This window comes from Panulirus ornatus, chromosome 36 (assembly GCF_036320965.1).
Source record: "Panulirus ornatus isolate Po-2019 chromosome 36, ASM3632096v1, whole genome shotgun sequence".
Classification (NCBI taxonomy): Eukaryota; Metazoa; Arthropoda; class Malacostraca; order Decapoda; family Palinuridae; genus Panulirus; species Panulirus ornatus.
The window spans coordinates 10,274,670-10,300,250 of NC_092259.1; the positions used below are offsets into that span (position 1 = coordinate 10,274,670).

The 25,581-nt window shown below is 46.8% G+C and overlaps 1 protein-coding gene across 2 annotated transcripts; it reads right to left on the reverse strand.

Annotated features, from left to right (window-relative positions):
• On the reverse strand, positions 1 to 25,157 carry LOC139760444 (uncharacterized). 2 transcript variants are annotated; one of them, XM_071683682.1, is made up of 6 exons: positions 24,603 to 25,157; positions 5,285 to 5,377; positions 4,815 to 5,010; positions 4,119 to 4,306; positions 3,748 to 3,931; positions 1 to 2,727 (listed from the first exon to the last, which is right to left on the reverse strand). In XM_071683682.1, exons 1-6 carry the CDS (start codon positions 24,708 to 24,710, stop codon positions 2,588 to 2,590), a joined length of 909 nt encoding a protein of 302 aa, XP_071539783.1. In that variant the 5' UTR covers positions 24,711 to 25,157; the 3' UTR covers positions 1 to 2,587. The 2 variants fall into 2 exon arrangements, with proteins under 2 accessions (XP_071539783.1, XP_071539781.1); XM_071683680.1 differs by having other exon boundaries at positions 4,815 to 5,013; positions 24,603 to 25,156.
• Positions 25,158 to 25,581: the final 424 nt, after the last annotated feature.

Sequence of the window (25,581 nt, forward strand, 5' to 3'; positions counted from 1 at the left end):
TGACGTGGTCCAGTTTTTATTAATATCGGAAAAGATAACATAGAGTATGTACACTATATACAGAACACTTGGCTTAGCGTATAAGGACAATACTGCACGACATCACAGGCCATAAACACTATATAGATGAACAAGCAGAGTGTCGCCTCCGACTGGACCAGACCCAAGTGACTAGACCAGACCCATGTGACTAGACCAGACCCATGTGACTAGACCAGACCCATGTGACTAGACCAGACCCATGTGACTAGACCAGACCCATGTGACTAGACCAGACCCATGGGACTAGACCAGTCCCGTGTGGGTTTGATCAGACCATAGAGGAGGCTACCACAAGGACATTGGAGTGCCTCCCTGGGCGTGTGGACACCCGATGAAGTAACAATGTAGAATAAGATTTATAGAAGTCTTTTAAAGGTGAAAAGTAATCACTCACTGAACGTTATCCATTGGAGAAAAAAAATCATTCGATTGTAAACGGTAAAAAAAAATGGAATACATAAAACATATAGAATTAAATGTACATAATATATAGATAGACGGTAGATCCATAGATGCATGGGTAGTTCAGTACAAATATTGATAGAAGGAACAATAGATGAGAATATAGAACTAGAGAGAGCCTTATAGTATATAAAAAATATGCCAGGCTAAACGCACTAGATACAATTCGTTTTCGTCAGAGACGTAGTAGTACCATGGATGTATGTGTGTGTGTGTTGGGAGGGAGACGTTGTACATGATACAGGAATTGCAAGTTGGTAACATGGTTGAGCGGAGGTGCAGAACTCGGTACACACGGGGGTGGAGGGAGAGACTGTAGCTATGTGTGGAGTTAGGTTGTCGTCCAGACTGACTGTGCTGGATGGGGGAACGCCTCGGTACGCACAGTTCATCACACATCGCTGATATTAAAACGTCATGAAGTTTGGGGTCATGAAGATGGGTTGCTGGTGTTTGATGCCTTGGTTAATACCGTTTGAGTTTTCTTTTTGTTTTTTGTTTTTTCACCAGTGTTGTATGATTTCATCGCCGACGTGTGTATACATATAATCAGTAAGGTTACTCGGAAGAGACAGGTATACATAAGGTGTGACAGATATACATTATATGTTCTCCTACGGTAGGGATGTGTACGTAGACTCTCTCTCTCTCTCTCTCTCTCTCTCTCTCTCTCTCTCTCTCTCTCTCTCTCTCTCTCTCTCTCTCTCTCTCTCAAAATGAATAAAATTGCTTGATTCAATGAAGGGAACCCCCCACATGGGGCATCAAGAAGATCTAAAGACCTTACATGGATTAAGAAGATCGAAAAATTAAGATTCAAAACCTTTTTTATAATTATTATTGACAAGAGAAAGGTTCCTAACCACAAGCTGAAGTTGAGAGGTTTGAAATCCTTACATTTGACCGGAGGATGGCGGCCAGGAGTGATCCAGTACCATCAGATGGACTAAAAGAAGACCTGATTCCTGAATCTCAGAATGAATTAAGGGATATCCAGAAAATTTTTTTTACATGGACTAGAGGAAGATTCAGTGCTTTATGATCGACGAGAGGAGGATCCAGGGCTATGAAGTTGATTAGAGGAGGATCCAGTGTCTTACGGTTGACTAGAATAGGATTCAGTACCTTATGATCAACGAGAGGATCCAATATCTTATGGTTGACTAGAATTGGATTCAATACCTTATGATCGACGGCAGGAAGTTGACTAGAATAGGATTCAGTACCTTTTGATTGACTAGTAGGAGGATCCAGTACAGTGTGATCGACTTCAGGAGCATTTGATACTTTATTATTTACTAGAGGAGGATCTAGTGGTTTATGATCAACTAGAGAATCCAGTACTTTATTGTTGACTGGTATAGATTCCACTACCATATGACCGCTTAGAGCAGGGCCCGGCTCCTTACGAATAACAACTATAGGAGGATCCGATACCTTACGGTTGACTAGAGAAAGATTCAGTGCCTTATAGTTGACTAGAGAAGTTTCAAGAGCCTTATGATCGACTAGAATTTGTTTTAGATTCCATTAGCAACAATAGTTGGCGCAGTACCCGGGACGAAGACTGATCAAGCAAATGCTACAAGGAGACAAGTGTAGAGCAGTATCACAAGTGGTAGTCATGGAGGATACACTACTTTATGTGTGTGTGTGTGTATTTTTCACGCATGACTATTAATGTTTGTATCAAGAAAAACTGTATGTAAGAATCAGTTGTGGTGTTTGTTTTAGAAAAGTGTGGTGGAGCGGGTCACCTGGTAATGAAGTAGGTCATTATTACGGGTGTAGGGAAGACCAGGTGACCTGGGCCAGTCTTGACCAGACTCACAGGTCGGCGATGATTATCAGGGACACAGTGATGAATATCAGGGACACAGGGATGAATATCAGGGATACAGTGATGAATATCAGGGACAACTGATCAATATCAGGGACAACTGATCAATATCAGGGACAATTGATCAATATCAGGGACAACTGATCAATATCAGGGACACTGATGAATATCAGGGACACAGCGATGAATAGGGTACCGAGTTTGGTCGCTTAGGGGGCGCTGCCCCGCACCGCCCCACAGGGCTTAGTGGGCAGTCTGAGGGTGTGTTTGGGCCAGATGGGCGTGGCGGAGGTCCGAGGGCACGCCTACAATGTCGATCTCGTCCTCGTAGTCCGAGTGGGAGATGTCGCTGTCCCGGGCGGTCGTGGTGCAGGGCGACACCGCTGGAGGGAGAGCAGAGATGGCGGGATGTTAGTGTCGTGTAGTACAGGCGGGGCACCGCTAGAGGGCAGGGATGGCAACACGAATGAAAACAAACTGCAAAGTCAAGATTAAGATAGATAATAATTGACTGCAAGGAAGAGGAAGAGAGGTAATAGTGAACTGGAAGGAAGGGACGAAGAGAATGGGCAGATGAGACTCCATGAGGGAAAATGATAACAAGGGAAGAAAGACGAGACGAAGCGAAAAGTGAAGAAAAAAAAATCAGAAGAGACAAGAGCGATCAGATGAAAGAATAAGAACCATAACACGATAATGAACAGGACTTAACGGTAAGACTGAACAAGAATATGGATAAGGGAGAACACTGGTGAACAAGATGAGTGAGACAGTATACAAGACATGAAATATTATGCAATAGTTTGATAGCGAACATGAAGATAGTTGCAAAATAAAGACGACGAAGCTGAAAATCTCGACAACGCCACAAAAGTAAAGTTTAGAAATGAAGATAGCAAGATACGTGACTGAAAAAAACTAGGAAGAAGTAAGAACAAGGAATTGGATAAAAGTCGAGTGAAGCAGGGATGTATATTGAAAATAAAAGCAGGAGGAATAAAGAAAGAACGTGATAGTAAGAGGATAGCTAGGAAGGAAATTTTGAGAAAGAATCGGAAATGGCTCAAGAAAGAAGACAGGGTGAGAGAGAGAGAGAGAGAGAGAGAGAGAGAGAGAGAGAGAGAGAGAGAGAGAGAGAGATGATCACGAGCAGAGAAAGAATTCTCCAAGACAGAATCAGGAGTAGCACTAGATAAATCAGAGGACTCAAGGCCAAAACTAGGAGTAGACAACGAAGAGAAGACTAGATGGAAATGGAAAAATACATGATAATCAGAAAACACAAGACAACGAAGGAATGGACAGAACAAATGTAAATGACAAGATTTATGAGAAAAAAGAAAGTTGATAGTCAGAAGTAGAGATGATGTGGTGACACAGGAACTCCTCCTGAGGCGACTCACCAGCATCTAGTGGTGAGGCAGGACCCTGCTGCTGCTGCTGCTGGGGGTGCTGTGGCTGCTGTGCCTCCCCGTCCATAATGTTGCCGCTGTTGCTGCTACTGCTGCTGGCCGGGGTCTTGTCCTCAGACTGCTTGCGGAGCTGCTTCTTGTGTTTCATACGTCGGTTCTGGAACCACGTCTTCACCTGCAACCGAACACCAACACCCTGGTTGAAACACTGTCGCAAGGCTGGTATACATATTGCAGATTTGACATTATTTACAATGGGGGTCACTGTGGATGGCTGGGGTTGGCTGGCTGACCTCGGGGACGAAGGTTCGATCCCTTGGGGGGTCTCTTGATGGAGGTGGCCGATGATAAGGTTGACCTACCTGGGTCTCTGAGAGGTTGAGTGAGGTTGCCAGCTCCACCCTCTCAGGCGTGGACAGGTACCGCTGGGCGGCGAACCTCTTCTCCAAGCCTCCCAGCTGGTGGTCGCTGAAGACAGTACGGGCCTTCCGTCGTCGGCAGGCCTTCAACGCCCCCTCGCTCCCGCCGAAGAGACTACCGAACCCCAGACCTGGCGAGGCGGAAGAAACCCTCCGTGTTAACACTCGCTTAACCCGGCCAGCATACGGGGTGTTAGGCGACCCATGGGGCCACCTGTCGTGTTAGAGGTATCCCAGAGGGACACGCATGGTGTTAGAAGGGTGTTGGATATATCCCAGGGATACTCACGGTGTTAGAAAGTTGTTAGTGTTAGCTATCCGTAAAGATACTCAGGGTGTTAGAAGTGGATACTCCTGGACACACAGGTGTTAAAGACACGACAGACGTCCCAGGCGCCACAGGGGCTGTTGGCTCCCCTGGGGGCGGGCGGCACGCATGGTGTGAGAGACTATTTACCTTCGTATGTAAAGACACACACACACAGTGTAAGGTATGGAGGGTAAGGTGAGCGTGGAGGTCACCACACACAGGCACGAACAGTTACGTGGGTTGAAATGATCTCTCTCTCTCTCTCTCTCTCTCTCTCTCTCTCTCTCTCTCTCTCTCTCTCTCTCTCTCTCTCTCTCCACCTTACTCACCAGCGCCGGGGAACAGGAAGTGTGCCTCCGGTTTGTGCAGGTACGGGTGCGGGTGGAGGTAGGCCGCGGCGGCGGCGGCGGCGGCTGCCGCAGTCGATGGCAGGACCCCTGCGGCGGCGGCGGCAGCGGCGGCGTACGACTCCGTAAAGGACGCCCTCACCATCGACGAACTGACGGAGGTCAGGTCACGCGACGTCTGCTGCCGAGTGGGAGGGAACACGCCAGGGTTAACAAGTCGTCATTTTTCTCCCTTCATGAAATGATCGCAACTTCGGCTCAGACACAATGAACCAGTTATTAACACAATATATGCAGATAGATAGGTAGATAGTATACAGATAGATGAATAGATAGTTTGATAGTCATATAGACAAGAGGATGGATCAGTTTGCTCATGCGGGGTACAGTTACTTGGGAGGAGGGGGTAAATCACAACGGGGTACAGGGGCAAGGGGGGTTGGGCACCTTACCACGGGGTAAAGCTGTGTGTTGAGCCTCATCCAGGTACTGTCGTCAGCGCCGGGACCATCGTCAGTGCCTCCCTCAGCCCGCTCAACTCCTCTCTGTTAGGGGTAAGAAGGGCACGTTACCCCATGTGGGTAGAAGGGTATACTACTACGCTCCTGGGGCATGACTGTTATGTGTTTGCGCTTCCGTAGAGCTTACTGTCTGGCCATATTGGTAGAGATGGCGACCTTAAGGTCATGCTTCCGGAGCATGTTACAAGGGCATGTCAGTGGCATATTTATTCACTGTTCCTATGGTATAATTCCTCATCTCCCTTCCATCCTGTATTACTGTTAGATATACGTACGGGTTCTCAGGGCATAATCTGAGGCATTATGCCAGGATATATGACTTAGATATAAGGAGCCTGGCATACCCTTTAGGGCAATGATACGATTATATTTCCATAATACACTCGCCGGCCACATATTCGAAATATTCATAAAGAAAATGAGTATTTTAGAAAAGATCTGAGAAGATATTATAGCTTTGAGATAAGACCCCAAACGTGACCCTGACACGACACAAAGGTGAGGTTTTATCAGTTTATCTGCCTCACATGATAATTGATGGCTTTTCTAAAGACCTCCTTTCAAAAACTTTCTCCCACGCGATTGTTCCAGCACTTCCGTGCGGGAAGACCCCGCTATCTCCTCTCCCACGCAGTGCCGACTGACGCTAAGGACATTCAGAAGCGCCGGATAATTATAGAGGCGGCGTAGAGACGTCAGAGAGCGTCAATTAGGCAGAGATTATGAGCCAGAATTATGTTGGGAGGCACCATGACGTCCACGGCCGCCCTCCTCCCGCGCGCGCCAAAAGTTAGGTGGGGCATCTTTTCAATTCCAGTAATTTTACATCATACGGTATACTTTTGTTTTTATTACTCTTAGGATTTTCAGTAGATGTCAGTCGCATTATTTTTCGTTCTTTTTTTATTCCAGTCGATGTTTTGTCAATCATTCGTGTGGCTCGATGGAATATAAGTAAAGCAATGGTATCGCCTAAATGCATGTTATGGTTGGGGGGTATATCTTGTTCAACTGGGAGGGGTGGGGGTAGCAGGGGGAGGGGGAGTTAATAAGACCCAGGGGACGTAACCCGAACCCAAATCAATGAGCCTTTACGACGAGGCGCGCGTGCTTCTCCACCGCCCAGTCAGAGATCAACAGTTAATTGACAGATAACGATTAGCGAGCCAACTGTTTTGCTAACTGGTGATTAACTTTGTGAATATTTCTGGTTCTCTCAAACCAACCCAAAGATGGACCGAGTCGCCTTCATGGCGTTTAAACTTGTATCTTAAGGCAGGGCGCGGGTCGATGATGATGATGTTATTGTTGGCGGCAATGTTGTTGGAGAATATGCCACGTGCTCTGACCTAGCACGGTTGTGATGGTGTGTGGGAGGCTGGAGGTGCAGCACGTGGTACAGCGGTGTGTGAGGGACGCGAGAAACAAGACAGTGAGGGGCAGAAATGATTTTGGATCTTGATGTATCTTCCTTGGTGAATATGTAAATTAGGTTGACTGAAAAACCACTGCCAGTCCACACTTGCTTTGTGTAGCCCTGTGTTGCATGATGTATTCCACAGTCTTCCGTGTATAGCCCTGTGTTGTATGATGTATTCCACAGTCTTCCGTGTATATCGTTGTGTTGTGTGATGTGTTGCATTGTATTCTGTGTAGTGATGTGTTATATGATGTATTCTGCATAGTGGTGTGTTATATGGTGTAGTCAGCTGTATTCTTGTCATTACCTGGGTGATAAGCCATGCAAATATGTGGGCTCTCCAATCCCATCCCAATCTTCCACGAAGTCGTAGGAAAGATTGGGCGAGACTGGAGAAGTGAGGTGTATATTTTCTACCTCACACGAAGGGATTGGTCCTGACCCCAATCATATAATCATGGTAGGTGATGGTACCACCATTATCCCCCCAATCTCCATCTCGCCCCCCCCCCTTCCCTCTATCTTACCCCCATATGTAATAGGGGGAGGGGGGGGGGGAGTGGTGTCTGGTTACCATGGGAACCTGCAACCCCTCCTCCTTGCATCTGATTCTCATCTTCTTTCACGTTGAGTTATGGTAATTATTCTCGTGTGCAAATTACTGTTCACATCGCTTGGTTGGTTTTCTGGTTGTTGTTGTTGTAGGTTTGCGGTGTTGTACTGGTCGTGTTGCGGTGCTTGGTTGTGTTCTCTTGGTTGTGTGTCATGATCTGTCTGGTTGTTTTATGTGATTTGGTTGATTGATTGAGTTGGTGAATTTTTTAGTTGCTTGTTTTCAATTGTTTTGGCTGTCTTCTGTCGTTCAGCCGTCTCGTTGATTCTCTTAATTGGTTGTTATGTGTTGGCTGTTATTTAATGTTGAATGGGTTGTGATGTTGTATATTTGATGTTCTCTGATTGTTCTCTTTTATGTTATGACCTTCTGGTTGTGTTCTGTTGGTTGATATATACATAGTTGTAGGTGTTGTAAAGCACTGTGCTTCATTATTGCTTGTATCTCGTCTGTTGTAGTGTATAAGTAGTAGTATTTTGGGCTGTATTATTTGTTGTATTCCACAATCATGTTTGACTTCTTGATTGCGTTTCCCTTCGTTAGATGTCGTGGGTTGACGCTGTCTTCATCCATCAGGAACACTCATCGTCAGGATGGCGTGCATGACCATAGTAACTGCATAGGAAAAAAAGACCTTTTTTCGACCTCGTTCATGATCAGGTTTACACCTGGGCTCGCCATCCCTGGGGGTAGTTCCCACGCCCACCGTAACTTCAGAGCGGTGAGGGCAAGAGGCGTCCACCCCACATACACACACACACACACATAATCAGGCTTGACGTAGGAAATTCAACCCCCACGTAGGCACAATAATCGAGGTCGATGCTCGACATTACTCTGGCTAATCGACCCTTTATCTCCATCATACCACGGTTCCAGCCCTTTATAAACCCCCCTCCCTCCCCTCTCCCGTCCCCCACACACACCGCCCACGCCCATTAGGGGCGGCCATTGTCCGGCAATTACCACTTCAACTGCCCCCACCAGATCTGACGTCGCCACCCGAGACGCCCGACGCCTCAGCCGTGAAAGGGTAGAGTCTGGTGTCTCCTGGACCTCTGTTTGTGTGTGTGTGGCTAGTTCCCTTACTTGAGCTGCAGGGAGAGGAAGGAGGTCTGCACTCGTAAGCACCCCCCCCCCCCCACATCACGCCCACATCTTTTATACAACACATCTTCAAACTCCTGTCATGTTGTCAGGGATTCACAGACTCGCGATTCAGTGTATCCCTTGCTTCCAGTCCTGTTATACCACACACGTCACCCCCCACACAGCCCTTACCTGTTGCCTCCGCCCCCTCACACAGCCCTTACCCTCTGCTTCCACCACACCCTTCCCACAGCCCTTATCTGTTGTCTCCACCCCTCACAACCCTTATCTGTTACCTGCCCCAGTCCCCACAACCCTCACTTGATGCCTCCACCAGTCCCCACAGCCCTCCCAGAGTGGTTTCCGTTCTGCCTGCCTCAGTGAAATCCAATTTTGTGTCTAGCCCGTACAAAAATGCGGTAATGGGTTAATTGCTTGTTGCATGGTTGGGGTCGTTTGTATTGGTCAATGGCTTTAACCTCCCTCTTGCTGCTCCTGGTACTGCTCTGTTGTGGCGGTACGACCCTTGAGCACGACGGTACGGTCCATGAGTACTGCAGTGCGACCCATGAGCACGACTGTCCGATCCTTCAGTACGACAGGACGACACATGAATACGACATTCAGATCAAAGGGCTGGCCTGTATACCTAAGGGTTGTACCAATGTACTCTAGGATCTCAGTATTGTACTCTGGGATCGTACCGTCGTACTGTAGAATCGTACCGTCGAACTTAAGGATGGCATCGTCTTACTCGAGGATTGAACCCGTCGTACCGTACCGATGTTGTTATTACTTATATTCCGATACATATTGTCGTACGGCAAGGTGCTTGTTTCAAGGAAGGCTGCTTGATGTAAGGTGCAGGATGGTGTAAGTGAGATGGTGCAGGGATCATGTCTACGGTACGGAGGGGTGCACTGCAGGCAGTTGCAGGGCTTGTGTATTGTACAGGCGAGGAATCAGGATGTGTGTGGGTAGATCCGACTACATATAGGGGTTAAGTATATATGTGTCAGTGTAGTACCTTACGAGAATATGGTGTAAGTACTGGAGACAAGATTGGTAAAGCCTGGCAGGGGACGAAAGGATGAGATTGAACCTCGAAAGCACTGAATGAGAAGCAGCGGACTGTTGACGACGCGGGTTTGAAATGAGGTTGAGTCGTGTGGAAGCATGTGAGGAATGCTTGGCTGGGGTAGCGGTGGTGGTGCTCCTCACTGCCTCAGGAGTATGTGGGAGGGAGGGAGGGAGGCAAACACACCAGAATGACAACACGTGAGGATTGCTCCCTGAAGTGACACTTGACAAGGACGCGAACATTTCAGAAAACCCTGATGGACGGACGAGACTGACGCAATTGAAAGTGAGTCAAAAAGAAAATCATTTTTTTTTTTTGGGGGGGGGGGGGGGGAATAGAAATGAATGAAGAGTCGACTGGGATTCAGTCATTATTTTGGAAGAAGGTGAATAGGATGTTTAGAGTATGTGTGTGTTTGTGTGTGAGGATGTGTTGCACAGGTTCTCACCAGACGAGAGTAACAAGCATCAGGGGTCTCCTCCTCCTCCTCCTCCTCCTCCTCCTCCTCCTCCTGTACCTTCCCTCCCGTGCATCCCTGAAGGGGGAGGGAGGGTTTGGGTATCAGGTGTCGCCGGGCCCAGCACGTGTAGGGTGGGTCATCCCCGTCGTGGGGCCCATCACGGAGGCCACACCTGACCGGATGTGAGGAGGCTCCTCAGGATGTCTTACTGAGTGGCTAGACACACACACACACACACACACACACACACACACACACACACACACACACACACACGCTACCTAAGTATATTTACTTAAGTGCCACTCCCGCCAAGGTACATTAAGTAAAGTAATCTGCAGATGTTATTACCACGCTCTTCCCTCTGACTACTTCGCCAGCGTCCTCTGAGTAACTTCATAATGACACAGCCTCTCTCTCTCTCTCTCTCTCTCTCTCTCTCTCTCTCTCTCTCTCTCTCTCTCTCTCTCTCTCTCTCTCTCCCTCCCTTGGACTAGTGCTGGTCACCCCCCCCCCCCCCGATCGGTAATTACCCCGTGGGTGGAGGAAGACAAAAGCGTCCGGCCACATGACCTGAGAGGTCAAACCTGACCTGTATAACGTATACTATAAGGCATCCCACGCATACATCATACCACACATTGTAGTATATATATGTATGATTGTGCGTCTACATAGCAAGTAGTTGATGGCGTCTGTTATTAAGATTTTTAGAGAACCTTTGATAAGGTCCCACGTGAAAGATCACGTGGAGAAGTTGAGTCATACGGCACACTCGGGGTTGTGCTCTGGTCGTGAGAAAATTGGTAGAGTGACCGTGAACGAAGACATGTGATCAATGGTCAGGTTTCCTGTTGGTTTGACTTAACACGCGGTGTGTCACGGGGATCAGTTGAGAGACCAGTTCTCTTTCTGACATATCAATACTTGGCTACGTTGTTGAATATCAAGATACGCGGACGATGCAAGCTAGGAAATATATTGAGGACAGAAATTTAGCGTCTGCAGTTTCCACCTGACATTAGACCAGATTTTGGACTGGAATCACACTTGGCAAATAGATTGGGATAGCGGCTTATGCGACGTTTTACACATCCGTAATAAAGGAAAAAAAAACGAGAATGCAAATTACTGTATGACTTCTGTTGTATCACAAGAGGTGAACGAAGAAAAGAAACGCGGCGCAAAATAATCTTCGTTAACCTAAAGTCAAGTAAACAGTGTCTAAAAGGAGTTAAAAAGGTGGGCACTTAGACATTCTAGATACATAGTTGCGGCCTCACCAACCTGATGGTGCTTCCCCAAGCCTGGGAGGGAGGAGGTGCGTTTGGCTGTCCGTCCTCTCCCTCAGGCTGTTGGGTTGGCGGAGCCAGCAGTCGCCCGGGGCAACATGAGAACCACTTAGCGGTCCTCCGAGTCCTCTCGGCAGGTTAACGCTGGAGCGAGCTGTAGGGGGACTGGTGAAGGATGGGGTGGTGAGGAGCGGTATAGTGAGGGATGGGGTGGTGAGGAGCGGTATAGTGAGGGATGGGGTGGTGAGGAGTGGTATAGTGAGGGATGGGGTGGTGAGGAGCGGTATAGTGAGGGATGGGGTGGTGAGGAGCGGTATAGTGAGGGATGGGGTGGTGAGGAGCGGTATAGTGAGGGATGGGGTGGTGAAGAGCAGTATAGTGAGGGATGGGGTGGTGAGGAGCGGTATAGTGAGGGATGGGGTGGTGAGGAGCGGTATAGTGAGGGATGGGGTGGTGAGGAGCGGTATAGTGAGGGATGGGGTGGTGAGGAGCGGTATAGTGAGGGATGGGGTGGTGAGGAGCGGTATAGTGAGGGATGGGGTGGTGAGGAGCGGTATAGTGAGGGATGGGGTGGTGAGGAGCGGTATAGTGAGGGATGGGGTAGTGAGGAGCGGTATAGTGAGGGATGGGGTGGTGAGGAGCGGTATAGTGAGGGATGGGGTGGTGAGGAGCGGTATAGTGGGGAGACGGGATTATAAGGGATGGAATGGTGAGGGGCAGAGTGGTGAGGGCAGCCCCAGGATGAATTCAGACAAGGTGAGGACTGTGGCAGGATCCTTACGATCTTGGGAAAGTTGGAAACATTTTGATAACTTGTGCTCGTCTCTCGCATGTTAATCTTTCGGTAACATATTATTCATGATTCACTAAACTCTCTGTAACTTTGAAAAAATTTCTCGTTAACTCGTAAAACTTGTCCTTAATTGTTGATAATTCTCCCTAGCTAATAAAATTGGTACCTAACTTATTAAACTTGTTCTAAACTCATTCAACTTTTTCCTAATGCATCAAAAATTTTCCCTAAACTCATAAAACATTTCTTCAGCTCACTTGTTCTGAACACCTGGAATGTTCCTGAACTCATCATAAAACTTGTCATTGACACATTGTCATTGAATCTGATCCTTCATTGGCGAGTGTCGGGCTGTACGTTTCCCACAGGATCACTGAGCATCATGAAAACATGAGTTAATCCATTTTAATCATGTGTAATCAAGAGTAATCACTGATGATCGCCTATTATCATGGCTATTATTTACTTGTAATGTGAGAACCAGCCCTCGAGTACCTCACGTGATTCTCAATTCAAAACATAACTTTTAAAAAGTAGAATTTTCTTTCTTGTAGATTACTATAAAAAAGATTGCCAGAAAAAAATGTATATGTTAAAATCGTGACTGAAAAACATGTTTATGGTATGTTTTAAAAACGGAATGAATGACGGTGGTTTAAAGTAATGCACTGGTATTTTTACTCTTAAGGGAGGAGGGCTTTTGACGGGGAGGTAGAGGAGATGGGGAGGAGTGTGAGAGGGGGAGATAGGTAGGGTGAAAGATGTAGATGAAAATAGGTTGGGGAGAGTGATGTATGTACGGCTCTGAGCGGTTCCTCAGGACCCGACACAGCCATGAGCGGCCCCCCAGGGTCCGACACAGCAGTGAGGGGGGCCTCTCAGGACCCGACACAACAGTGAACGGCCCCCAGGATCCGACACAACAGTGAACGGACCCCCAGGATCCGACACAGCAGTGAGGGGACCCCCAGGATCCGACACAGCAGTGAGGGGGGCCCCTTAGGACCCGACACAACAGTGAACGGCCCCCAGGATCCGACACAACAGTGAACGGACCCCCAGGATCCGACACAGCAGTGAGGGGACCCCCAGGATCCGACACAGCAGTGAGGGGGGCCCCCAGGATCCGACACAGCAGTGAGCGGCCCCCATGGATCCGACACAGCAGTGAACTTACCCCCTAAGATCCGACACGGCAGTGAGCGGCCCCCATGGATCCGACACAGCAGTGAACTTACCCCCTAAGATCCGACACGGCAGTGAGCGGCCCCCATGGATCTAACACAGCTGTGAGCGGCCCCTTTCAGATTCCGACACGGCAGCAATAGCCACTCACGAGAGACAGAAAATAGAAATGCGACACTCACGATCTCTTTAGCCATCATGTTCCCTGGAACCACGAGAAAATCTAGACGCCAGACCCGCTCAAGATCAGCCTATGTTTTTGTATAATGTTTTCGTCGCGTGTTAGAAACGAAGATATTTACCAGAAGTCGTCGAGGCTCCATGAGGAAAAAATAAATCCGACGATAATAACTTTTCACGTATTCCCTGCGTGTCGTAGAAGGCGACTAAAGGGGGTGGGAGCGTGGGCTGGAAATCCTCCCTTGTTTTTGATTTTCCAAAAAGAAGGAACAGAGAAGAGGGCCAAGTGAGGATACTCCCTCTAAGGCTCAGTCCTTTGTTTTTAATGCTACCTCTCTTACCCGGGAAATGCCAGATATGTATGAAGAAAAATAGCTTTTCTTTTTTTGAAGATCTGAAGATTCACTTTCAGCTGAACGTGGAAGGATCCGTCAATAAACTAATATATTCGAGAATCATTCTATTATTCACTGTCGTATTAAAAGACACTAAAGTTATTTCTCCCATGTCCCTGATTTTTAACCCATACCTCTGCATATATAGGAGCTGTTGTGAGGGCTTGGGGCACTGGTGGCATGGGTCTGTGTGGATCTTAAATTATGGTCCAGGAGGTACAGAAACACGAGAGGCACCCCACGTACTCCCGTCTTGTATCACCCGACTCGAGTAACGTACTGTCTGCTACTTCAAAGTTGTTTTGTGACTAGCTAAATATATATAGATACAGAAATAGACAAGGAACTTGTACCAAAGGCGAAACTTTTATATAGAAATAGATTTTGAAGTCTTCATCGACGTGATGCAAGTAGCGGAAAATGAAGTGGATGCCAAAGATACTAAGGAGTTTAAGACAGAGCATAAATCTGAAAACTTATGTTGAACTTTACAAAATTATCCCAAAATCTGTATCTCGAAGTGAAACACGAAAGAAAATGTGTAACGTTTTTAGTATAGAAGTTTTATATATATATATATATATATATATATATATATATATATATATATATATGCCCAGATTTTGCCATCAGTCATTGCTGCCCTTAGCGCTAACCGCTAGAAAATGTAAAGAAAAGAGTCGTGTAAGAAGCGCATTGTCGAGTGTTAAGCGTAAGATGGAGAGAGTTGTTGGCGGACTGAATGCCAGCCAGTCCTCCTGTAGGCAAGGCAGAAAGAAAAGACAAGACACAAGGGCCATGGAGGGGAATCTGACAGCTACTGTAAAACTGCACGAGTCTTCGTATCTCCTGGGTGGTGTGATTGCGTGTGTGCTTTACTACCGGAGACATGTTGGAAGCGGTGAAACAAAGTTTGACATTATTTTTGAAAGTTGTTTAATTAAATCTACGGATGACGAGCCTGCTGCTGGGCTCAGGGATGTCCCCAGTGCACGGGGCATGACTGGAAGATATAAAAATTGCAGGATTGTTTCTGTGTTCGGGGTATTACCTCGTAGATCATTATGGCTCGCAGTCATGTGAAAGCGAAAGAGACAAATTTATATGTATGATATTAATTTTGAGTTGCAGTCCACGGAAAATGATAGAAAAAAAATATATATAGATATATATATTGCCATCGAAGTTTGGGGAAAATGTAAGCTTTCGGGTAACTGAACAATTCTCCTGGAGGACGAATAGTTTTGGATATGGCAGCCAATCAGGGCGCGGGATGATCCGCTTAGCCCGGTTCCCGCGCATTTACCAAACAAAAGCGAAACGTGATGCGCTCTCATTTATTACCGTATCAACCCCGCCTCTCTTTATCCCAGTCGATTTGACCTTTATGGTGATGAGGCAAAAGTGCGGTAGTGGCGCGGCCCAAGAGAGGGTGGCGGGCGCCCTTCGTCAGGAGTTGGCGCAACATTTTAATAAGAGAGGATAAGAGCAGGTAATCCGACTTGATGAGGCGGATTCTATTACAGGACAATTAGAGTAAGCATAACAAGTAACTAAACGCTCCTTAATTGTCTGGCATCGTGTTCCCGCGCCCTCTTCACGGCCGCACCAGAACTAGTCTCTCTTACCCCCCAACCCACCCCAGCCAGCCAGCCAGCCAACCTGCCTCCTGTTTCTCAAACCCGTATCAAAAGTTAAGCAACTTTGCCTCCGCCTCTTGTTAAAGTTTTTAATATAATATTCTGACGAGAGAGAAAAAAAAAAGTTGTTACGCTTTGCCTGTTATATTTTATAAAGTTTCTCGTCCACGTCAAAAAAAAAAAGGGTTTGTAAATAATAATTGTAATATTGGGACGGAGGATTATTAGGGAATATATTCTTTATTATTCATGTGTCCTGGGCAATGATTGGTGTTGACCCATGGTTTGGGGTGACTTGCCCGGACCCATGGTGATGTGCGTTGCTCCTGTTGTAAATCACGAATGTGTTTCCGTCAGGAAGTGGCACGGAATAGATGGAGTCTGTTGCTTGAGCAACTTGGGTGCGTAAAGTGCACGGTAAGTTAGACAGACAGACAGACACTGTAGCTGTGTTCCTTCGTGTTCACTCGCTGCAGGTGTGTGGTATATATATACAGATATCCTCACTCCACGGACGGTTGTCCGGCAAACAGTATTCATCTTTCTTGACGTAGACGTAACAGGTGACGGGGGAAACTGTATATACCTTTGTTGATAGGGCTCACGGGTAGGACTTGATCCGGCGCTGGGCGCGCCACACGCACGACCCAGCCAGCAACTTGTAAACACACGAGCCAGGGGAGTGTGATCTCCGGCTGATTAGCATCGTGATGAGACGCGTCTCAGACGGTGGAGGCTGGAGGTGGGTAGGAAGGGGGAGGAGGAGGAGGATTGAGGCCCTCACCTGCCGCGGCCTGGCCTCCCTCAAGGAGCAAGGATGAAGTTTCTCCAGGCGACGTATCTAAGTATAGTAGTCTGACGACTTGTGTATAGGTTGACGTAGGGAAACATCATTAAAGGGAAAGCAGTAAAGAAGATTTATTAAGAGGAATGTAGAATTAAAGGAAATGAACTTACTGTGGTATGGATACATGAGACGGCGCGGCCAACTGAATGACCTTGTCTTGCCCGTCTCGTGTAAAAGGACGGAACTCAGGCCCGTGTTTAGAATTCATAGTAGGCCACACGAACCGATACAGAAGTTAATCATGAAGAGACAGATCACTGAAGTAGGGGAAGTAGAGAAAGTGACAAGTGAATAGATGAAGAGAGGAAGGTGGGTGGAGCAACGCCGCTTACGGCAGTGACAGAAGGTGCTGGAACACCTGCAGCGTCGTCCTCGACCACCACCGCCGGTGGCCGTGGCCAGGGCTGCCGAGGAAGGTAACCGGAATCCACCACACCTCCTCAGAAATGAACCTGAGCGGATTACCTCCGACGGCCATCACCTCAACACTCCTACGTCAGGAGGGGAGTACTTCTGTGGGCGGCGGCTGTCTATAACCTGCTGACACGGAGGACATGAGATGGTTCCGGGCATCACACGAAGTCTCGTAAGTCAGGAGGGCAGTACTCCCCTGCACGTCAGCTGTCCACGTCGTATTTTTGCCCAGAAAGTTTGTAATGTATACGTCACATTACTGAACTAACAGGCAGTCAACTTGCCGGCACCGGCTGATGGCACTATGCAACCAGCCTTGTTCGGGAAGGTAATCGCTCCTCACAACATCCCCGGAGTCTGTACGTCTTTCTCCGGCACAATAAACTGATTGCACTTACAGGAGCTTAACCCATTTTTTTTTTTCACCCTGCAACATCCCGCCCAATCAAGGCGTCTTATACACGTCTGCCCCACTCATGCAAAAAAAAAAGATGATTGCTTGTTATATTTGAAATTCTTCCAACTAGACTACAGCCTGGTGATTGACAGCATGCTGGTGGTTAGGACGACTTAAAACAGAAGTGAACAGCTGCATCTGTAGACGATCTCTTGTACTAAACACGAACAACGACTGGATTCGCTTGTCCTCCCTAGTTCTTCAACGTGGAAACGAAAGCCACAGACTCCAGCCTCACTCATGGAGGAGAAATGCTTCTCTCTCTCTCTCTCTCTCTCTCTCTCTCTCTCTCTCTCTCTCTCTCTCTCTCTCTCTCTCTCTCTCTCTCACTGTTCATAAGTAGTTAATAGTTTAAGTCGTAATTGTAATAATGGGTTTACGACGGTGCCACTTGCTACCGTGCTGGGTGTTTACACGACTGTACGTACTCAATCCTGAAAGGTAAAGGTATATATATATATATATATATATATATATATATATATATATATATATATATATATATATATATATATTGCAAGAGGTCACATAAAACCACTAGGAAAAAGAAATGCGATAAATTCCCAAGTGCGCTTTCGTGTAATGATCACATAGTCAGGGGAGACAAAAGAATGAGATATAAGACGTAGAACAGTCTGTTGATATACAAGGAAGAGACGTAGCTAAGACGCATTGGTAAACAACCGTTACCGGATGTTGGTGTTCGGGTTAGTGATGTTCGGGTGGTCTGCCATTATGCCTGTCTTAAAATTTTTATTATTTGGACAAGAAAGGGAACTGTTTGCAAATTTTGCCGACGACCAAGCTATCCAGTTTGTATAGACTTTCTCTCGTATTGATGTTACAATTCTTCGTGTATTTGATGATGAAAGATTCAGTGATATTTCTCGTGGTAAAGGAGTTACAGTTAATAACTGAATTGGCGTTACACCAGTCAATACAATGGTCATAACTTTGATTCTTGTCCTATTATTGTACTATATTTTGCTTAAGTCTAACATAAAGATCCTTACCACTCTACTCAACATAAGACTTATAAAAGTTTTTACAAGGTATTCTGTAAACACAGCCCGCACCAGAAAATTCTGCTGGCTGTGTTTACAGAATGCCTTGTAAGAACTGTGATATGTTTTTGGTCAGGAGGTGATGACGTCGATGTCAATCGACCTGGAGAGAGAGAGAGAGAACCACGACTCTGGTTGGAACATAAGTTATAAAGCAATTTTGTAATTGCATATTTTAATTGAACATTTTTAATTGCATTTTGTAATTGAACATTTTTCAAGAAATGTTAAGCTGGAATGACTTGAACGTTTCTGTTGCAAGCGCAGCTTAGGAGGAATGTTCAACTCGGATCACTGACACTATAAACAGTGATAGTTTTCGCCAGGTCTTCCCTTCTTCCACTTTGCCCCTCCGCCCGTTACCCCGAGCCGTGTCTACAGGCCGGGTGTTGGCCACGACACCGTAGTACAGCAGCATCGCACGCTGCGACGCTGCCCTGTATACGGCGGCCTTAGAAACCGGGTTCACGAAGGGGGACGCCCTTGTGTGGCCAGGTTATGGCGGGAACTTTGAAGTGACTTGAGGTACTGGGACCCCTGAAGTGGCAGGGTCAGGACGGACCCCCCATCTGTGGCAGGGGTAACGTGGGACCACTATCGTGGCAGAGAGGGACTCGCGGCGTGGCAGGAGGTGAGGGAGGGGAGGACACCTGGGGTGGGGCGAGGGGGTGACAGTCCATTTAATAAGATGGGATGACATGTGGTCTGGTCTCAGGTGTTCAGGATTAAGCTGGTACCTGTGTTATCTCTGGGATGGTTGTCGTTACCCCCCGGCTGATGCTCGTGATTACGAGTAATTACTCTTGTAAAACCTTCAGTTAGGGTGACCTTTTTTATTTACGAAATGTCTCCAGTGAAATTACCAGACATCACTTCCCGTGATGGAAATTTCTACATTTTGTGGAGGGTTGCTGTTTATTTTTTCCAAGTTGTTGGACTTGTTTTGTGCCAGTGTGAGTTTGTACAGGTGATTCACGGAGGAGGATTGGTGATAAAGGGGTCGGGTGTAGTATTAATGGCCCGGGGGCCAGTCATATGGTCGGATGATCCGGTCTCCACTCGACGACACAACAACCCTCGTAAACGGACTGGTATTAACCCCTGAGGGGGGGGGGGGGGAGCCGGATCATCCTGCTGACTGTCACAGTAACCCATTACACCTGACCGACCCCCCCCCTCCCCTCCCCCTGTCCTCTCCCTAAACACACACATCGACAAGCACTCATTACACTCTCTCTCTCTCTCTCTCTCTCTCTCTCTCTCTCTCTCTCTCTCTCTCTCTCTCTCTCTCTCTCTCTCTCTCTGTTTCAGTAAATAAAACTTCAAAAATGGAATTGCAGTAATTGCCCAGTTGTAAGGAAAGTTTAATTGTTTCTTCCTCGGTAATGTCATTGGTGTGTGTATGGTGTGTGTGTGTGTGTGTGTGTGTGTGAAGTCATGAGTGTGGAGAGGTGGGTGTTGGCGAGCCAGTAAGCCAGCGACAGGTGTGATATACACAACAGAGAAATACCCAAGAGTCACTTAAATGTCGTTGAACATCATTCCCGTATCGTCTGTTCAACGATGAACACAAAACGTGCAGCAGAATGTGAAGATTTGTAACCCACATTACGAAACGTGATGATCGTTAACCCATCGTACGAGAAATTACAGTTCACCTCACATGCGAAACAACTTGAAAATGATTACCTCAGAACTACGAAATATAACGACCATTACCCCCAGAGTACGTACGATACATGATGACCATCAACATGAACCCAGTGTACGAAACCTAACGATCAGGGAGGACGATGATAGTTAACCCAAAATACCCAAGCTAACCTTACCTTACTTACCTTACCTTACCTTACCTTACCTTACCTTACCTAACCTAACAGAAACACACACAGGAGAGATCTGCATTGCGTAAACATTAGATACAGACACTGGGAAGTTATGATGAATATGAATTGTTATGATTAAGTTGATACGTCATCATAAAAATTCTGCTTTATTTCCTCTGTATGATTTCCTGAAGTCACCGTCATGGGATGTGATGTGATCACCATCGGTACTTGAGTCTATACCAGACTGGGGAAAATAATTATATCACGCGAGTCGTGATCATTTCATGTCTGTGTTGCCGTCAGAACTAGTTTCCATCTGTCAGGACCCGTTGCACGAAAGGTGAGAGGGTGGGCAAAACACGAAATGCAGGACTGGAGTGGGTTTTATACCTAGTTTTACGTAAAACATTTCAATCCAAACTAGTCTCAACAACCGCTCTAGTGTGAGACAACTAATCTAACGTCACGTTTGTAATCTTGACATTTCGGGTGCCACGAGTTCTGCTGACTAGTTGAACCTGCTTCTGACTGACTTGTGGTTTTGAACTACATCATCTCCAGGACGAAGACAGTTGACTGAGGACTGAGACGTGGGCGACGCGGCTGGCAGGGGTAGAGAGCCGGGGATGTCACACAGGCTGGCGACGGTGGTAATCGCGTCAGATGTTGGCTCAATATGAGATCAGGTCAGCGGGGGTCGCGATGTAGTCTGTATGTCTCTTTATAATTAGTTGTGTGTGTGTGTGTGTGTGGTTGCTAGAGGTAGCAGTGAACACGGGTGGACTGCTGGCAGATCACTGGATTAGACGCAGTGAAACGTCTTCAGTGCAACGGGACGACCCTTGTTGTTGTAATAGCCTGGGGTTTTAACAGGCCCTTAAGGATCGGATCAAAGTCTTGGCCGTCGTGCTCAAGGCTCGTCCCGTCGTGCCCAAACGTCGTACCGTCGTGCTGAAGGAGTTAAAGTACTACAAGACATAGAGAGATGACCTGCCGAACCTCTTGGGAAGTGTGATCCAACCTCATTCATGTCGATGTATTTCTCGCATCATTTGTTCTACGTATACGACGATGAACACAAATATATTTCATTGAATATCATTTCTATCTTCTTCGTCTGTTTATATGTCCCCTGTCAGTGGAATTGATCCCAAGAAATATAATTCATCACGCCGAAATCGTACGTATTTTTTTATTTATTGGGCAGTGTCCCCTGAGTTCCGTAGTAATTGGAGTGGTATAGGTACGGTAGAAGTATGTTGAAGAATGAGTAGAATTCAGCTTGTCACCCACCACCACACACACACACACACACACCACAACACGACCGCATTACGTATTGACGAAATTAATGATTAATTACATTCATATAAATGAGATTGGCATTGACATTGTATATGACCGAATTTTACACACATATATATATATATATATATATATATATATATATATATATATATATATATATATATATATAAAGTATGATTTGTATCGCCAAAAATGTTGTTAAGTGTTGTAATGTTTCGATATCGTTATGTATATACTATGATGTACCGGAATGTTTAGTTTTTTTGTAGTTCTCGATTTGAGAAAGCATGATGAAGTTGTAGAATGATAGTGATCACCTTCTGTGTATTCTGGTGGAGTGGAGTGGAAGCGTAATTTTCGATGCTCGGCTTTGTATATGTTTCCACCGTTGTCGAAAATGGTATTAGTAATACCGATGATAATGATAATAATAATGATAATAATAATAATAATAATTAGTTATTATTGTTAATGTTGTTCCAGTTATTATTATAAGTAGTAATAGTAGTGGCACATAAGATAAAAGGATATTGATAATGATAATTACAATAAACAATTATAGTTTGTTGTCAGGAATATAATGATTACATTAATATTACACCACACTAGAGTAACAGACCTCCAATAGAATTAAAGTAATTGTTATTATACAGTTTATTTAGATACTGATATTTCAGTATATGGTTCAGGTTCCCCAGATGTGTCACTTTTTCTTTCCGAGAGTTTTCGCGTCATTTGACAACTGTGCTAATACAGGAGGAAGAGGGAGTTTAACAGAGGGTGATAGTAGGCTGGGGATAGACAAATGGGATCCTAGGTGACCAGAGGGATATATAGAGAGTCTGAAACCCTGTAAGAGAATCTTATGTCAGCTGTCATGCGCGAGTTGAAGGGCATGATGACCCCCGTCTTGTCATGTCATATACACCGTGCCAGCTGTCATGCTTGGTTTGAAGGGGAGGAATAAACCCGGCTTTGTCAGAACAATGAATATAATCAGAGTGATCAAATCACTAATACGGATAAGTAGATATGGTAATTATGATGATGTGCGTACGCGTACAAGTAGTAGTGGTTCCTTTAAGTATAATCCAAAGGGTTGTATCATTCCTTTACCCTGCCAGAACTTGCTGGAACAGTAATCCAAGTAGTGAGAGTGGGAGAAGATAATATCCTTTTTAAGTGTCACTTCTAGTTTCGTTATTGGGAGTTTGAACAGTGGGTAGAAAGGCTGTAAAACCTCGTTATATGTAACTAACAATCACTAAAAGAAAAAAAAAAAAAAGATACATGGAGGTACTGACGAAATTGTATCAAGGAGAACGTAACTTTACGATTGGTTTTGAAAAAACGTGTTTACAGCATTTGCAAATTTCCGACGGGTACAATTTTTATTGTATTTTCATTTTTTTTTCTGTCATACGCTGCTTAGGAAATTTAGGAAAATATTTATGTTTTCCAGGAAATTTGTGTCTGTGCTTGACCCCCTGTATGATAGTAAGTTAGTTACAGGAGGAGGGGGCCTGGCCTGCAGTACTGGTGGCCGGGCCTGCAGTACTGGTGGCCGGGCCTGCAGTACTGGGGGCCTGGCCTGCAGTACTGGTGGCCGGGCCTGCAGTACTGGGGGCCGGGCCTGCAGTACTGGGGGCCGGGCCTGCAGTACTGGTGGCCTGGCCTGCAGTACTGGGGGCCGGGCCTGCAGTACTGGGGGCCGGGCCTGCAGTACTGGTGGCCGGGCCTGCAGTACTGGGGGCCGGGCCTGCAGTACTGGGGGCCTGGCCTGCAGTAGCGGGGGCTTCCATGATAACCGTACGCATGAGGTAATATATTAACTTATGTGAACCTGGCCAGTCATCAGTCAGTAAGGTACTCAGTAAGGCCAGATACCCTGCGTTATGTCTCATTATTCTCACATATCAAATTTTGGGTCAATTTTGAGTACAGGTGGTGGAATTAGAGGTTGACCCCCGGCAGGGAAGGGGCGACTAGGCGCGGCGCCGTCGCAAGCGGCGTCGGCGGCGGAGGTGACCGCGAAGTTAGATTTATCCGTCGGGGTCGGTCCGGGACGGCGTTAATGAACTCGCCCATAGTATTAAGAGGGGTCTCCTTGTCCTCAGGAGGGCCCCGCCCTTGGGTACCACCAGAGAGGACCGTCTTCAGGAGGAGCACGGGTCAGTCAGTAGCCGCAGCCGTATTGCCTTCCGCTTCATGTACCTTGATCAGCCAGTGACAGCACATCGCCGCCCCTCCTCTGTGCCACACTGCTCCAGTTCACTGTATACCTCGTGCACACCTCACACCTCATAGGTTCTAATCCTGGTAACGGCAGGCGCTCAACTCCGTCATCCCGGCTTTTCCTCCGCCCTTGGCTAGAGTTGGCTTATTAAAATTGATACCTGGCTTAACCTAGGATATATATATATATATATATATATATATATATATATATATATATATATATATATATATATATATATATATATATTTCTTACATATTCGCCATTTCCCGCGTTAGCGAGGTAGTGTTAAGAACTCTAGAGGACTGAGCCTTATAAGGAATATCCTCACTTAGTCCGCTTCTCTGTTCCTTCTTTTGGAAATTAGAAATTGAAAATCTCAGGATCAGTTTCTGTGAAAGAGCCCTGGTATCACTTAGGACCTCGTCCTAAAGGCTGCGCTGCTTCCAGTAGCAGGGAAATGTGGAACTCGTTGGAGTGAGGAGTTCTTTGACTGTACTCCCAGTGTTGCAGCCTCACGAAAGGTGACTTTTCATTCGCGGTGTATACCTCTAGCAGGCGGAGCCCGGTAACACACATATATAGACAGATAGCTGGCATATAACTTACGGATGGTCATATAAACACTTTAGGAATGTTACTGTGAGCACATTATACTTAAAGGATTCCTGGGGGTCCTTGTGAGAGCCAGGTGACACAAGGCCTGATGACCTATGTTGGTGTTATGCGATGGAGAACTGTAATGATGTCCTGAATTCCTTATCTATGTAGATGGAGACATGAAGGCAGAAGGCTCCTCCTTGCTCGTAACGTCCTGTGACAGTAACATGTTAACGGTGTCATGGCATCTTATGCTCTGGCCGTCAGAGTTAGAAGAGCCTTCTGCCACTCCGCCTACAACCTCCGGCCACACGACAGGCCCTACGGAGAGGGTGGTCCACTTACCTTCGGTCTGTGGAAGAGGATGTCGTCGATGAGGAAGGAGGTGGTGGCTCTCGAAGTAGACACTGTGTCCAGCAGACTTGACTCTCTCTTCTCCCTTAGGAGCTCCATCTTGGCCTTGTGATGGGTGGCTCCCGCTCCAAGGGGCCTGCTGCAGGCACCTCCTGCAGTGGCTCCTGCCTCAGAGGGTCGGCCTCGAGTGGCACCTGCTGCGAAAGGGGGCTGGTGTCTCCTGCAGCAGAGGTGCGGTTCCTGCTGGTTCCTCGTACCAAGGGGCGGCAGCTGGCGGCTCCCGCTCCTACTTCACCACTAACACAAGGTCTCAAGACTCGTCGAAGGAGCGTTAGGCCTCGTCAGCGTATTTTGTCCGTGGTTAGGGAGGGGGGTTTGGTTGGGTTGGGTGGCCGTCCGGGGCATGTGGTGGCGCGGGCCGCTAATGACGGGGAAGATGGCCCGTTTTTCCGGTGCCTCCGTTGACGCGCCGCGCCTAAAACTTGCAATTTTCCGGTCCGATTACGACGGAGTCTTTTGGACCAATGGCAGGCGATTAGGTGGTCGTTGTTGGTGCACATTACCACAATCACGGCGGTGATCGCTGCTTACCTCGTCCACCACCTCGCCCTCCGCCAATCACCGACACCGTTGCGGACACTCTGAAAGATGTGCGAGAAAGTCGACCAATGGCGGCGCGGCTCTCCAACATGGCCGCGGCGCCGGCCAATGGGGCTGGCCGTGGTGGGTCCCCATTAAGCTCGGCCCCGCCCACCTCCCGGGACCAAGAACTCGCGGGAAGAAGATGAGAATATTAGATACAAAAGTTGACTTGAGCAACAATGAGACGCTGGAAATTGGCGAGTTGGGAAACAAGTGGCATTATTGCCTGCGGGAAAAATGTACGGATCCAATTAGGAAATGATGTCGTACTTCAGTATATATATATATATATATATATATATATATATATGTATATGTATATATATAT

What these genes read in the sequence shown, in the direction of transcription:
- LOC139760444 (XM_071683680.1), bottom strand. Translation starts at nt 24,710, where the DNA reads ATGGAGCTCCTAAGGGAGAAGAGAGAGTCAAGTCTGCTGGACACAGTG. An exon ending in ACACACAGCTTTACCCCGTG is followed by an intron (nt 5,014 to 5,284) that starts GTAAGGTGCCCA and finishes CCCACTCGGCAG; the next exon opens with CAGACGTCGCGTGACCTGAC. An exon ending in CTTCCTGTTCCCCGGCGCTG is followed by an intron (nt 4,307 to 4,814) that starts GTGAGTAAGGTG and finishes CCGCCTCGCCAG; the next exon opens with GTCTGGGGTTCGGTAGTCTC.